This window comes from Camelus bactrianus, chromosome 13 (genome assembly GCF_048773025.1).
Source record: "Camelus bactrianus isolate YW-2024 breed Bactrian camel chromosome 13, ASM4877302v1, whole genome shotgun sequence".
In the NCBI taxonomy this organism is placed as follows: Eukaryota; Metazoa; Chordata; class Mammalia; order Artiodactyla; family Camelidae; genus Camelus; species Camelus bactrianus.
The window spans coordinates 12458943-12473339 of record NC_133551.1 but is presented as its reverse complement, the minus strand read 5'-3'; the positions used below and the strand labels follow the sequence as shown (position 1 = coordinate 12473339).

General features: G+C 39.4%; 1 protein-coding gene across 9 annotated transcripts in view; it reads right to left on the bottom strand.

Moving 5' to 3' along the window:
* Nucleotides 1–14397, bottom strand: part of KYAT3 (kynurenine aminotransferase 3) — a 57676-nt gene that overhangs the window by 18429 nt on the left and 24850 nt on the right. For all 9 annotated transcript variants that reach the window (XR_012511130.1, XM_010963295.3, XM_010963296.3 and 6 more), the window contains 7 exons: nt 13723–13781; nt 12984–13128; nt 9600–9749; nt 6450–6536; nt 5552–5677; nt 5332–5452; nt 503–579 (listed from right to left, as the gene is read on the bottom strand). Coding sequence is in view for 8 of the 9 variants with exons in the window: in XM_010963295.3 (XP_010961597.2) it covers nt 503–579; nt 5332–5452; nt 5552–5677; nt 6450–6536; nt 9600–9749; nt 12984–13128; nt 13723–13781 (765 nt within the window). In the remaining variant the exon portion in view is untranslated. The remainder of the gene's footprint in view (nt 1–502; nt 580–5331; nt 5453–5551; nt 5678–6449; nt 6537–9599; nt 9750–12983; nt 13129–13722; nt 13782–14397) is intronic.

The following is a 14397-nucleotide window of genomic DNA, read 5'->3' as shown; positions in this document are numbered from 1 at the left end:
GACTGCCTGTCCCAGCTGGAATTTAAATTTATTAGCAGTGTAACCTTAGGCAAGTTACTCAGCTTCTTTGTACTTTAGTTTTGTCTGTGAAATGGGAATAATAAACTATACCTACCTCATAATACAGTTACGAGAATAAAAGGAATCAGAATGTATGAAGCTCTTAGAACCTGGCACACAGTAAATGCCAAAACGTTAGCTATTATTTTTTCTCCTTTTATATTAACATGCAGTAATCTGAACATTCTTTGCAAAGAAAAAAGTATCATTAGTTGGTTATTTATTAAAAAATCACCTAATTTTTTTCTTACTTTTAAAGGAATGATTAGGTCTCAAAAAGGGTAAAGGCCAACCAGAAAACTGGATGAGTAAATAAGGAAAACAGCAGTGAGTAGAAAAATCTGTGAAACTAAATACATGTGCATTTAAAACACACACACACAACTCTACAAGAAATAAAATGCACGCCTGTTTCAAACAATCAAATTCTCGCTCCTCTCACCTTCCAGCCAGTTACACTGAAAGTCTTTCCAGCACTCCCGATCGTTACTGTTCTCTCCCACATTCCTGGAAAAGTGGCTGAACAGGAAAAAAAGAAAGAAAAAAAAAAGGTTAAATAATTGCTTTCCAATCAATCTACAGTCAGTCTAACCTAAAAACATAAATGCCTAATGGTGTGGTCAGTAGTGTTATCTCCATGGAGATAATTTTTTAACCCAAACACAGTTGAAAATGCTACCATGCTTGAAAACATTTAAGTGGCAAAACTACTTCCCAGGGCAGGAGCGGCAGAGGTGTCTGCAGGCAGCACTCTGGGCTGGCTCAGCGCCGTGGTCACAGGAGCCAGAGCACCCAGCGTGCTCGGTGTCAGCAGCAGCTGGGTGTCCAACGCCATCACTCTGCGGCTCTGGTTCTGGTTGTGGTCCTGGCTACTGTATAGCTCGCCTCTACTCTGCTCCTTTTCCAAGTCTATTTCTATAGGATTCCTAAGGCAATGGTTCTTAAAATGTGGTTCCCACATCAGCAGTATCAGTTATCACCGGGGAACTTGCAAAAAATGGAAATTCTTGGATCATCAGAAACTCTGGCGAAGGGCCAGCGATCTGCATGCACGTGTGAGAGTGTGTGTGTGTGTTCTGCTAATGACTTACTGAGTCAGAAATCCTATGATGTATAGTTCATTCATTTAGTGTATATAAGAGCCATAGAGTTATGTGACCATCACCACAATCAAGTTTGAAACTTTTTTTTTCACCCTCAAAGGAGCTCCGTATCTGTTAGGTATCACCCACTAATGTTCCCATGGCCAGTAACCCTAGAATTTGCGCCTGAGTGGAGCCTACCTAACACATGTATTTTCTCTGCGATGCAAACCACAGCCTTCCTGCCCTTAGAAACATTAGACAGCACTTCAGCACTATATTTGGGGGCCACTTTAAACAGCAAAACCACTGTGAAAAGGACATGTGCTTACAGAATGAGCTGCCATAAGAAGGCAGAGCATTGCCTTGCTGACCTCAACTGGGAACACGCACATGGGGCAACTCTAATGTCTCCCTCCCCTGCACATGTCTGTGACTGGAGCACTCTACTCATCTGGGGGTTACAAATACATTTTAGTGAGCAGATGAACTCACAAATAAAAATTCCACGAATAATGAGAAACAACTATGTAAAAGTTTTCAAGTTGACTGACATCTTTAATAAAAATCATTCGTTCACTTACTCAGTCACTCATTAAACATTTATTAGCAATGATCAGGAGCCAGGGACTAAGCTAGGTCTAGAGAAAACAAAGATGAGGGGCTTACTGTCTAGCGGGGGCAGGGGACAAGCGGAGCAGCAGCTGCAGTGTGCAGGAGGAGGTGTCAGGGTAACCCTCTGCAGCCAGGGACGCCTGAGGCGAGGCCTGGACAACCACAGGGGCCTCTGCCCAGCAGAGAAGAGGAAGAAAGGTGTTTTGCCCAAAGAGGATTCAGGTATCGAAGTCATGGAGGTATAAAATGCAAGAGTTTGTGAACTCTGTTGGGCACTGGTACCTTGCTCCTGTTAGTCTTCCGGGGACGCTACCCACAACACTGCTCAATGGAGTCCTCAAGGGATTTCGTTGTGAAATTCTTCATACAGAATCCCACAAGGTTTTCACCTGGTTTTTTTAGAGGTACAACAGATTCTCTTGCATTGTTCTAGGAATATTAGTATGCACAAAGGGAAAACAAATACCCGTTTCTGGGGAGGGTCTAAGCTACTGTCTTCTTGAAGTAATCTTCTCCTAAGCAAACAAAGTGCCTACTAAAATGTAAGGTGGCTAAAGGAAGTTCAAAATGGATGCATATACATTTCAGTCTATCATGAAATACCTGCCAATATTTGTAAAGGTGGGAAAACTATATAAATGAGGAAAGTTATCACTGTATTTTCTGTGGAGTATAAGGAAACCCAAAACGAGAGATGAAGAAAATATTCAGAGAGAGGCGAGAGGAAGAAGGAATATTCTAACATTTGATGTAAATAATTACATCCTTTCAAGTTGAGACATTTCTAGTCTTCCAAGGTATTTCCAAAGAATACAACACATGTCCCACTTTCCTATTTGACCAGAGAACTATGTTTAATTCAGAGTATCACTTCCTTTAAAATAAAAATACATATCCAAATCAGGAAGGCCTACTAGTAAGAATATCTAAAAATAAATTTTCCTAAAATAAGGATTACCCAGAGACACTAATACAATCCTCTAACATGTTTTCAATATAAGTTACATATGAAGGAAATAAAAACTACATACACATCAAATGTAGGTTCCAAACATAAAATATCAAATCTAAGTATAGTATTTAAAAGGTGAGCTAACTAATTTCTTGATGTCTCTTTCGGCCATATAGAAGCAGATGTCTTGGAGGGGAGGGTAGAGCTCAGTGCTAGAGTGCTTGTTTAGCATGCACAAGGTCCTGGGTTCAATCCTCAGCACCTCTGTTTAAATAAATAAGGAAACCTAATTACCCCCCACCCCCAGAATAAATAAATAATTTTTAAAAACACATAAAAAGTGTTAACTCTAAAAAATAAATAAATAAAGAGTAATGTCTTTTCTTCAAAGACTAAGCTAATCAGCTGGATAATTTACAAGGAATTTTATACTAATTTTCCATACATCAATGGATTAGTACATAAATACCAGTGTATCAGTATCCATCTCTTCCAGAAGAGAAGTTTCTTTTGTTGACTGAAATGTCATCTTACATGTCATTTACCTGGAGACATCATTTGAATCAAAAATCTGATCCAATAAGAACAAATTCTATTATTTCAACAAAAAGGGCCATAAGTAATTTAAAAACATCTAGATATTCACGTCCTCTCCATCTCAGAGATTTGGGGAGCTACAGAATATAAACAGGCAGAGCAGATGACCATAGCACTGTGTGTGAATTCAGTAACCTAGAGGGAAAAAAAATCTTTGCAGGTCTGATGATTTCAAAAAACTATATCCAGTGTCCAGTACTGGTAAGTTCAGCTTGCAACTATATCAAACGGCAACTGGTCTTTGCACGTCCCCTCTATGACCCATGATCCTTAAATCGGCCACGGCAGCTGTAACAGTTATTCACTGGCAATTTAGGCTTCAGTATAAGTCAGATGAAGATTAGAGACATGATGAAGAGTGAAAACCACACCAGGGAAAACTGCCCCTGTGACAACATGGAGATGACGCCAACTGCATGATGTGTGGCCAGCAAGCCTTACGGTGTCAGACTCGAGACCTGCCTCTCTGCAGATGATGGAGTAGCCATTTTGCATCCTTCATGTAACGAAGGCTGCTGTGTTTAACAGAATACATTTTCGTGCTTTTGCACTCTCTAAATAATAAAATAGTGAATTCATTTTTTCTTGTTTTAACTTTATGAGTTATTCTAACAACTAAAAAATCTGAGTTAAAGATACATGTCTTGATATCTTTAGCAAATAATATTGTTTACACTTTGCCATGAAGGGCTTACAACATAGGGTTTAAACAAATTTCAAGCCTTTTACACTGAGTTCACTAAAATTTGAAAGCTTTCAGTCATTATTGCACAGACACGAACATTTGTAAAATACATAAAATGCTGAGTATAAAATTATACTTATTCATTAGGTAGATGCCTCTTTCTCTCTCTGCTTAATCTAAAAAAATTACTGAAAAAGTTAACTGTCCATGTCAGTCTGATTCTCAACTGGGGAATAGTTCAAATGACCTGAGACAGAGATCGACAAGACGGCTGAAGTGACCTCTGCGGCCCACTCCTTTGCTGATCACCTCGAGCAGCTGCTTTCTCCTCTCTGTCTCTGTCATTTGTAATGCACCACAGGGGTAATTATGATATGTGCAACTATTTACATACAAGAGCACTCTTTTTAAAATGTATTGGTTTCTGCCACGCTGATTTTAGTTATCCTTCCCTTTTCCTTTTCATACTTCCTATTCATTTATTCAACAATGACTTTCTGATGGTCTACCACGCACAAAACCCTATTCGGGGAACAGGACATTGAGAAGAGACCAAAACAAATGAAAATACCTACTTTCTTGTAGGTTAAAAGTCAAATATACAGATCCTGGTATTTGTTATACAGAAAAAAAGGACAAAACAAATGCTGGAAGGAGAGATACAACCATCTTAAACGTTGTGGTCAACGAAATTCAACCTACGAATAGAGATCCGAGGGAGGTGAGAGACTGAGCCTTGTGGGTATTTGGTGGAAATGCATTTCCAGGTAGAGGAAGGGCAAGTGCAAAGACACAAAGGTTGCAGCCCAGTTTACAAACCTAGAGTTGACATCAAGGTCTGGATCACCCCTTCTAGAAGATACTGTGGCATCTGTGAGATGGCCCGGTAGTGCAGTGAAATCCCGGGCAAGGGCCGCACAGCAGTACCCCTCCTGTCCCTGCAGCTCCCTCCTGTTGACCTGGCGTTTTGGCAACTTGCTCAACAGGGACAAACCAGTTTAGGAACAAGCAAGCCCATGCCTCATGTGCTGAGTAACAGCCAGATTTCTGGGGAAAAGCTAAGGATACAGGCAGAGGTACCATTGTTCTGGTTTCATAGCTTTGTTGTGTGATCCAAAATCTCTCCCTCTAAGCTTGTACAGTTTGTTTCAGTCTGTTCATTCATTCACTCCAGCATCATTCACTCAAATCCCACTTTAAGTGCTCATACAGACATTTTCCCATCACGAAGACTTCTTTAAAGCTGTTCTGGGAGACTTTCCAGTCACACATTAAACAGTCACACATTAAACAAGTGCCCAAACACACTTAGATCTGCGATTCTATATAAGAACCGGTACCTATTTTTAAATGCTTGTTTCCAGTATACACGAGCCATTCATAAACCTCATCGCTGATGCACAGCGCGTCGTATTTGATGCAAAGGTCAGCAATCACTTGGAGCTCCGAGTTGGTGAACACCTGCACAAATTAAAGGGAACAAAAGAGCAGGGCCAATCATTGTTCAACACGTGAGAAAGTGAGGGACCACAAGACTGCATAAGGAGGTAACAGACTCACCTTGCCAAGGGGGTTATGTGGAGTATTTAGGATTATAGCCTTGGTTTTAGAATTAAATTTGCTTGCCAGTTCTTCAGGATCTAATGTCCAGTCAGAACTAGACCATTTTTTGCCATCAACAGGTTTCTAAGCATGAAGAATGAAGATACGATTTAATTCAATTAATTCATGTTTGCTGCCTTACAGATCAATAACCTAATAAGGAAAAAGAAAGTAGAGAAAAGCATGGCAAAGGTAACTGAATAACTAACAAAGGAAAGAAACAGAAATAACTAAGCTTTACTTCTGCCTTGAGAGCTCAAGAGAACTCGATTCTCATGCTCATAACCGTCAAATGGAAACATGAACTGTCAACATTAACAGCTGTTAACATGCCTATATTCCTTCTACGGAGCCAGCTGTCAATGTGGTCAATGTGTCACATACTACAAGGCTAAGAGAAGGTTCTGTGATTCACCTTAGTGTATTACGTATTTTGATACGGTTTTTAAAAAGACAATGATATTTTATTGTATTTCTAAAGACAAAAGCAGAATTTAAAAAGTCACTTCGCTCAGAATTCAACAAGCATTTATTGAGCACCCAGCATATACCCTGCACTGCTAGTCACTGGGGAGCAGTGCTATAAAAGTGAGTCAGAAATGGTCTCTGCCCTGGTGGTGCTCACAGTTGGTGGGGGAGACACAGAACCAAAACAGTATTACATACAATATAGATGTGCGGTAAACGTAACATAATGTACTAAAAGCTCCCCCCACAAAGTTGTTGGTTACCTTCAGTCACAGTAGAGATACATAGTAAATCCAAACATATAATCAAAGTAGAAACTTCATTGGCAACCAAGTAATTGGTACTTTCAAGACTTCTTAAAACACGTGAGTCATGTGGGCAAACTTACAGCTCTTAAGGGAATAAAAACTGGGGTTGCTCCAGCCATTCTCACCATGGGCTCATAGCAGTCATAGAAAGGCACTATCACTATGACCTGGAATAAAACCAAGTAAGAACACGACACATCAATCACTAATCCATTTAACAAATACTGTGCACCTGCCATGCGCGAGGCACTGTAGTATGTGCTAGGAAGCAGCAGTGAAGACAGCGGGCCTTGTCTGGGCACATCCAGGTGAAGACGCCCTCAGGGATAAACCTGCTGAGAGCCTTAACTGGAGTTCCTTGACCTCTTAGGGGGATCTACAGAGAGGCTTGCCGTGGGGACCCTTGAAGTTGTATGTAAAATTTTCTACATGCACACATACATCTTTCTGGGGAAAGGAGTCATAGCTCTCACCACATTCTCAAAGGGACATTCCAGCCCAAAGCACCGAGTTTCTTTACATTTCAAATTAGAAATTAAATTATCGGTGGCAGAGCAAGACCGTAAGGAAAGAGAACACTGTGCCCAATGCTCTCTGTTACGGAGTACTGATTTATAAGTATTATCCTGAGAGTGAAGAGGCTTTTTACTCAAAAGCATTCAAAAAAAAGTGTGGCTGCGGGGAGACAGGGTGCTATTGCTATTGTCTGATACCCACAATTTCCCTCCTGCTGACTTATTCTGGATTCTTTTTTCCTAACCCGTTGAGATATACCCCTCCCCCTTTGCCCCTCCAGGCTCTCTCTCAGTCACTCATGGCCTGGCTTTCAGGTCAGTGTGCCAGACTAGCCGGTCCAGTCAGTATTCCCCCTGTGGTATGCCAGCCTGGGCCTACCATCTCTGACTTTTTGCTTTCCTATAAGGAGAGTTTGAACACATAATTTATAGCCGTTGTATAATTCAATTTTTCATTTTTTAAAAAATGTAGCAAGATTGCACAAAGTCAATATTATATAGTTTTAATATTTATTATTTTAATGGCTATTTGAGAATCTATTGAATTCTATAATAATTTTGTTATAGTTTGTGTGTATGAATAACAATGCTATGACCATTTGTGACTACGCATAGTTTCTCCATTTTTAAATCATCTGGTGAATAAATTCACATGATTGCTATTGCTAGGCTAATGGGCAGAAACACCTTTATGGTATAGCACCATGTATATATATATGTATGTACAGTACCACACACCTTTATATACAGTGCTACCATGTATAGTACTGTGTGTGTGTGTGTGACTATATATATATACAAATTGCTCTTCATAGATCAGATCTGGCAACAATTTATAGTTTTATACATCTACACTAAATTGCCTCATTTAACTTGTGGTTAAATTCAAGGTATGTAATTATCATTCTGAATTTGCATTTTGTACTGTTTGCATTTCCAATGATGTGAAATACCTGCTCAAGGCCTTCCTCACTGGAGACAAAGGAGGCCCTTCTCTAAGGCCCCTCTTGTGTGTACTAGCCACCCAACTTCACTGAGTAGTTACTACACAGTGTGCTTCGTTGGGTGTCGAGTATTGTGGAGGACAAAGAAATGAGCCAGGAATGGATCCTTTCCTCAAGTCCTCAATTCGACTGTGAAACTCTCAGGGACTGAGATGACCAGTCTCTGTAATGCTGACGCTGGTGAGAAACACTGCCTGATATGAGGTGAGAGCCCAATGAAGGAAAATAAATTGGAGGGGCGGCGAGGTGAAACTAAGGAATATACTTGACACCCTCCCCTGTAACTTCTTTACTTTTACAATGGAAATCATTCCCCTCTTTGTGAAGGGTATTTACTGAGCACACACTGTCTTAGGTGCTGGCTCTACAGTTCTCCTGGAACTTACATTCTACAGAGACAGACTTACAATAAATGAGAAAACAAGGAAGCAAATCAGATAATTTCAGACAGTAGTAAATACTGTAAGGAAGATAATAGGCCAGTATGATAGAATGTGATGTGTGTTGTTTCAAAATATTAGATAAGGAAATGAGGGAAGAAAGAATGCCAAGGGCCGGGCACTGGGACACACCAACAGAGAGCAAGAAAGAGGGAGCAACAAAGGATTACCACCACCCAAGTCTGAGACAAAACTTTCAACTATTTTATAGGACTAGCGGAGATTACGTGCATGAAAGTATGACTGGACTTCCTTAACATGTTTCCTTAAGTAGCTGATTGTAGAGGGAATTCAAGATGGTAAAGGACAGCGTAACACAAAGGAACAGTGGTCTCTCTTACACAAGAGGTACGGATGAAGCGCTAGGAGAGCTCAAACAGATCAGGGCAAATCTTCATTCTTCAGACCCAGCTGAAGCAACCACTCTCTGGAGCCTTTCAGGCCTACATGAGCGGAGCTGATCACTTCTTCCTCTTATCACTATGTAATTTACACCGCCTACCGCACTGCGTTCCTCTTCATATGTTTACAAGCCTATCTCCTCTACTAGACAGGGAATCCCTTCCACAGAGAAACCACAGTGTCAAGCATATCCTCCATAACTTCTGAATAAATGAAGGAGGTGAGGAAATAGTGCAACAGTGTGTTGGAATGACAATGGGGAATTAGGGACAGAACTGACTGAACTCAGTGCCAAGGTGGGTCTTACATCACAGCACTAAATAAACCATAGCAGTCCTGCTATACATCCCTCACATGGTGCTGCTGGCAATACAGGGCACGAAAAGACAGTGATCCAGCACCTGCTGACTGAGTTCAGATTTAAAGGCTATTTTAGTAGAGAAAACGAAGATTCATTCTCCCCCATCATTGCTAGCCTGCCCTAAACAGCCTGTAAAAGTAAGAATAAATGACATGCAACAAAATGGATGAATCTCACGGACAAGTATCAAGTTAAAGAGCAGGCAAAACGAAGCTCAGGTGACAGAACACAGGGGAGTGGCTGCCTCTGGGAGAGCACAGACTAGGAAGGGGCAAGGGAAGCCTCCCGCGTGCTGGCCATGCCTACATGTTCATCTGGTCTGTAGTTACACGCAGACAAAAGTGCACACATTCAAGTAAAAATTTACTGAGTTGTGCTTACGATTTGTGAGCATGACTGTACATGCATTATACTTCAAAAACAATTAAAAATAAAAGTATAAAATAAGTAAAAGCAGGACAAATGATAATGATTAATACAGGCAACATGATAATGTTAATATACTTACTTCATCTCCCTCATCAATTAATCCTTGAATGGCATTAAAAAGAGAGCCATACGCTCCCACTGTCACAAGGATTTCTTTGTCTGGATTGATTCGATTTTGATAAAACTTTTCATATAGGCAGGACAGAGCTTTCACAAGCGATGGATGACCCTGTTGAGTGAAAAGAAGAAAAAAGCCTTGAATTTAATTATTGGGCCTACTTCTTTGAGGCCTTTTGGCTCTAAAATGTAAGAATTTTTAACATTTAGGTTTTATAATATCCAATTTGTATTTTTAAATGGCAATAAATTAAAACAAAATTTCCCCTACTTTCCAGGGATTCCTACATGAATGGTCATGAGGACTTGCTAGTGATTAAAAACTTCCTATGAAATGACTGATTCTGGAATACAAAATCTCAAGGTATATTTGCTTTTAATAAAAACTGACTTCAATGCCAAATATATTTGACAGTATGTTTTTTTTTCTATTTTACATGCATTTATTTTATCCTATTCACATTGATAATTGTCATGCAACCTACAAAAAGTACAAAAGCCTAATCCATTTATCACTAACAGGTCAGAGCCAAGTTGCATAAAAGGAACTGCATATGTATAGGAAATTATAAGAAGAGTTCCAGTGTCCTGCACAAGTCATACTGCCTTTCACACGATGTATTTAAAACTATAAATATTGCCACAGGAGAAATCTCTTGTCTTTGCAGTGACAATGCATCTAAAACTAAAGTAAATTAATCAGATGTCCAACAAAAAGGGGGATTTTTACTCTTTTTTCCCCCCAATATTCCAATATTGTAATCTAACAGTCCACATTTTAAATAAACCTGTCAGAGGTTTTTGGGACTTTTTTGGAAAGAAAAAGAACATTCACACTTTAAGAACTTTCATGCAACTAAGCTTTACCATCAAATAACTGTTTTTGAATGGGATTTTTATTTAGTATTTCTGGCATTTTCTACTACTAACAGCTTTCCCCACTACATTAATAATATTTGCTAGATTGACTGACTACATTAACCCCTCACAGCCATCTGACATAGTCAGTGCTGGTCCTTTTATATGACAGCATGTGTTTTTAATAGCAATCAAAACACATTTAACTCTTTCATTTTTAACAGTAATTAAATCATATTGAATAGAGTTGGATTTTTCCCCCTAGTTAAAATAAGCCGAAACTCCTGCATTAAATGTATACCCTCTGAATCTGTTCTTCCAAGTCGCCCAAGAGAAAGTCATGCCAACCAATGGACTATAGAGAGAGGGCAAAAACAAATTCACCCAAGAGACACACAGTAGTGTTGATGTGACAGCGAACGTTAGGAGGACGTGGAATGCAGCTCACAGTGACAGCAAGAGAGCAGCAGTCATCTAGGAAGACACTTTTCACGAGGGGAAGGAAGGGCTGTAAAGGTCCAGAGTCTGAGACACGTGGGGAGTCGTATGAACCCTTGATTAGCTCTTCCTCAACCTTCTTTCCATGTTCTGTTTGCTTCTCTCCTCTTTCTTTTCCCCTACTTTCTCATTTAGTATTGAAGTCAATCTTCCTTCCTTCCTTCCTTCCTTCCTTCCTTCCTTCCTTCCTTCCTTCCTTCCTTCCTTCCTTCCTTCCTTCCTTCCTCCCTCCCTCCCTCCCTCCCTTTCTTTTTTGTCCATCATCTACTTCTTTTTGCTTTTGGGAACCACCCTGATTTTCTGTCACTTGCGAATGAGTGTCGGAGTGCAGGTCACGTGCCTTTGTTTGGAAAGCATCTGGGCTCTGGAGAAATAAACTGGGTTAGGATGCAGGAGAAGGTGGAGCTGGTTGGATATACCCTAGGTTTGGGAGGTAAAGGGTCTTTGGCTCCTTCAAGTTGTCTTCCCAGTTTATATGAAGAAACGAGGAATTTTTTTGTCAAAGATGCACTTATTTGTCATATTTTTATTCTTTTCAGAATATTGGCTAGTATGTCCCAGATCCCCTCCACCCCTCCTTCCAGTTAAAATCAATAAAAATAAAACCAAAGCACATTTTTCATATTCTGAAATTAGGAGATATTATCATGTTAGAGAAACTGGTTATAATTAATAATAGAAAAGGTGATATAACACAGCCAGTAAACTAAAAAATAATAGCGAGAGAAAGACCACTTAAGTTTAAGGTAAAAAAAATGCACATGAATTGTGGAAAGAGCAAGAGAAAGTTGTCACCCCTCCCAGAAATCCAAAATTTCCTTTGAATTTCATTTTAGTACCAGGTTTAACAAATTCTAGCAAAGGGTGATCTGAAAGCAACTGTAAACACTATATTTCTTTCCTTAGAATGATAAGGATCTGTGTTTAAAAAACTTTTGATTACAAGTGTAACTCACGCTTCATGTAGTAAGTAAAACTAGGCAAAGATACATAAAGAAAATTCTCTCTCCTCAAAATCTTTTACCTCCCACCCACCGAAGTGACCAACGTCCACAACCTAGTGGCGGTGCAACACCATTCCCAGTGATTGCATCCATATAAACACACACACACACACATACACACACTCATATCTATTCACAAAAATTGGAAAATAGACAAATGGGCACAAATGTTCTAATAAAGTCTTATGTACAAAACCAGGGGTGGGCTGGATTTGGCCCATGGATCGCAGCCTGCCAAACTCTCCTATGGATCAATTTAGGGAGAACTGACACCTTACCCATATTTAGTCTTCCAGTCCATGAACATCATACATTACTCCATTTATTTAGGTACTGTTTAATTTCTCTCAGCAAGTGTTGTAGTTTTCAGTGTACATACCTTGCACATCTTTAAAAAAATCAGTTCTAAATTTTACGTGTTTGGATACTAATGTAAATAGCACTTGAAAATTTTTTACTTTTTAACTGGTCTTTTTTAACATACAGAAACACAACTGATTTTTATATATTGGCCTTGTGTCCTGCAACTCTGTGTCTGTTCACTTAATAAGTTGTGGTGGGTTTTATTTTAGTAGAATCTAGGAAATCTCTCTTGATGTTCGAGGCATTTCATCACAGAAGGATGGAGGTTGGGCTGAGGTAGAGAGGAAGAAAGTTATTAGGTGGAAATGGATATTAAGAGGCCAGTGCTGAGGCTGCACAAACGTTAATGGGAGAGAAAACATGTCTCAAGAGAATATTCTCCCTCCCTTGTTGCCAGAGGAACACATCCTGGAAGTACAGTAAAGCAGGGGCCGAGGCAGGACTGTGGAGAAGCTGGAAGCAGGGCACAGCTCATCCTGGGAGACAAGGGCAAGGGTGGGGTCACTCTGGGTATTAGGTTGGGACAGTTGGTTCCAGAAAGCCAATCACACAGAAGTGGTACAGAAGTACATTCACACACCATAAAATACAAGCTCACGCCCCACAGGGTCTCAAATACTTACAAAGCCCCGTGTATACTGGTTCAGACTATCAATTGCTGCGACCTTTGACAATTCTTCCTTTACGTAATTAGGAGGGGATATATCTGGAAGGCCTTGGCCAAGATTCACAACAGAGGGGTCTGCAGCCAACTTGGTAAATTCGATCCTAAGGTTAAAAATACTAATATTAGTAGGTGCTAAAATTACAAAGTTATCCTTTTTACTGCATAGTCTTAGAAAACTGAAAAATAAGACCTAGTTAAGTGTTACAGATCAAAAAAAAAAAAAAAAAAAAAAAAGAAAGAGCTCCTAACAAAAATTTTATCATCTGCAAAGGGACTTTACCCAGTAAAATGATGGCTGAACTGATGAACTGAATGTTTCTTACAAATTTCAATTCCAGGATACTCGTATTTTAATTGTATGTGTATTTTTTCTTAACCATCCACTGCTATGTTCTGTTATCACCCATTAGAGAGGAGAAGTTCTTGGTTTAGAAGGTTAAGTTCCAGGAGGGCGCCCACCCAATCTGTCCTTTTCTCTGCCCCTTTCCAGTGCCTAGCAAAGGGCGTGGCACATTTGCTAAATGAATAAATCAGTGTAAGAACCATTACTTCCTTCAATTTCCATTTAATGGATAAAATAAGTGGTATTGTTTATATACAATAGCTAGGCTAAAAATTCCCAACTAAGGATATAAACACTTCGAAGAAAAAAAAAAACCTCACCCCATTATTATTGTTTATTCTAAGGTACTTACCACACATTCTTATCAAGGCCTTCAATTCGTTTCGCATTTTTGAGTTTCGAAGACATTTTCTGAAAGATAAAAATATTGAAAGGGTTTTTAAATTCCTTTAATTCAAAAACAAATGGTTTTAAAACTACTCAATAAGGAGTTCCAAGTAACACAGTAGGTAACGTTACTGGGTAGTGAGTACGTACCAGGCACTGTTCTAACTGTTTTAAAGAATTAACTCATTTAATATTTACAGCAACCTTATGTGGTGGTTCTATCATACTGGATAAAATCACACATCTTTACACATCTGCCCAAGATCACGAAAGCTAGTACCATTTAACTCAGATTCAACTCCGGATTTGAACCCAGGCAGTGTGACTTCAGAACACATACTCAGTATTATTTCCACATACTGTCCCTCACATAATAAGACTTTCTAAAAAAGATTACTAGGATGTTGCCTCTTAAAAAGTGTATTACATTTGGGAGTCTGAGATTTGAAAATGGTAACCACTATATATAAAATAGATAAACAGCAAGGCCCTACTTTATAGCACAGGGAACTATGTTCAGTATCTTGTAATAACCTTTAATGAAAAAGAATATGAAAATGAATATATGTCGATATATGCATGACTGGGACATTGTTCTGCACACCAGAAATGGACAAAGTATAACTGACTACACTTAAAT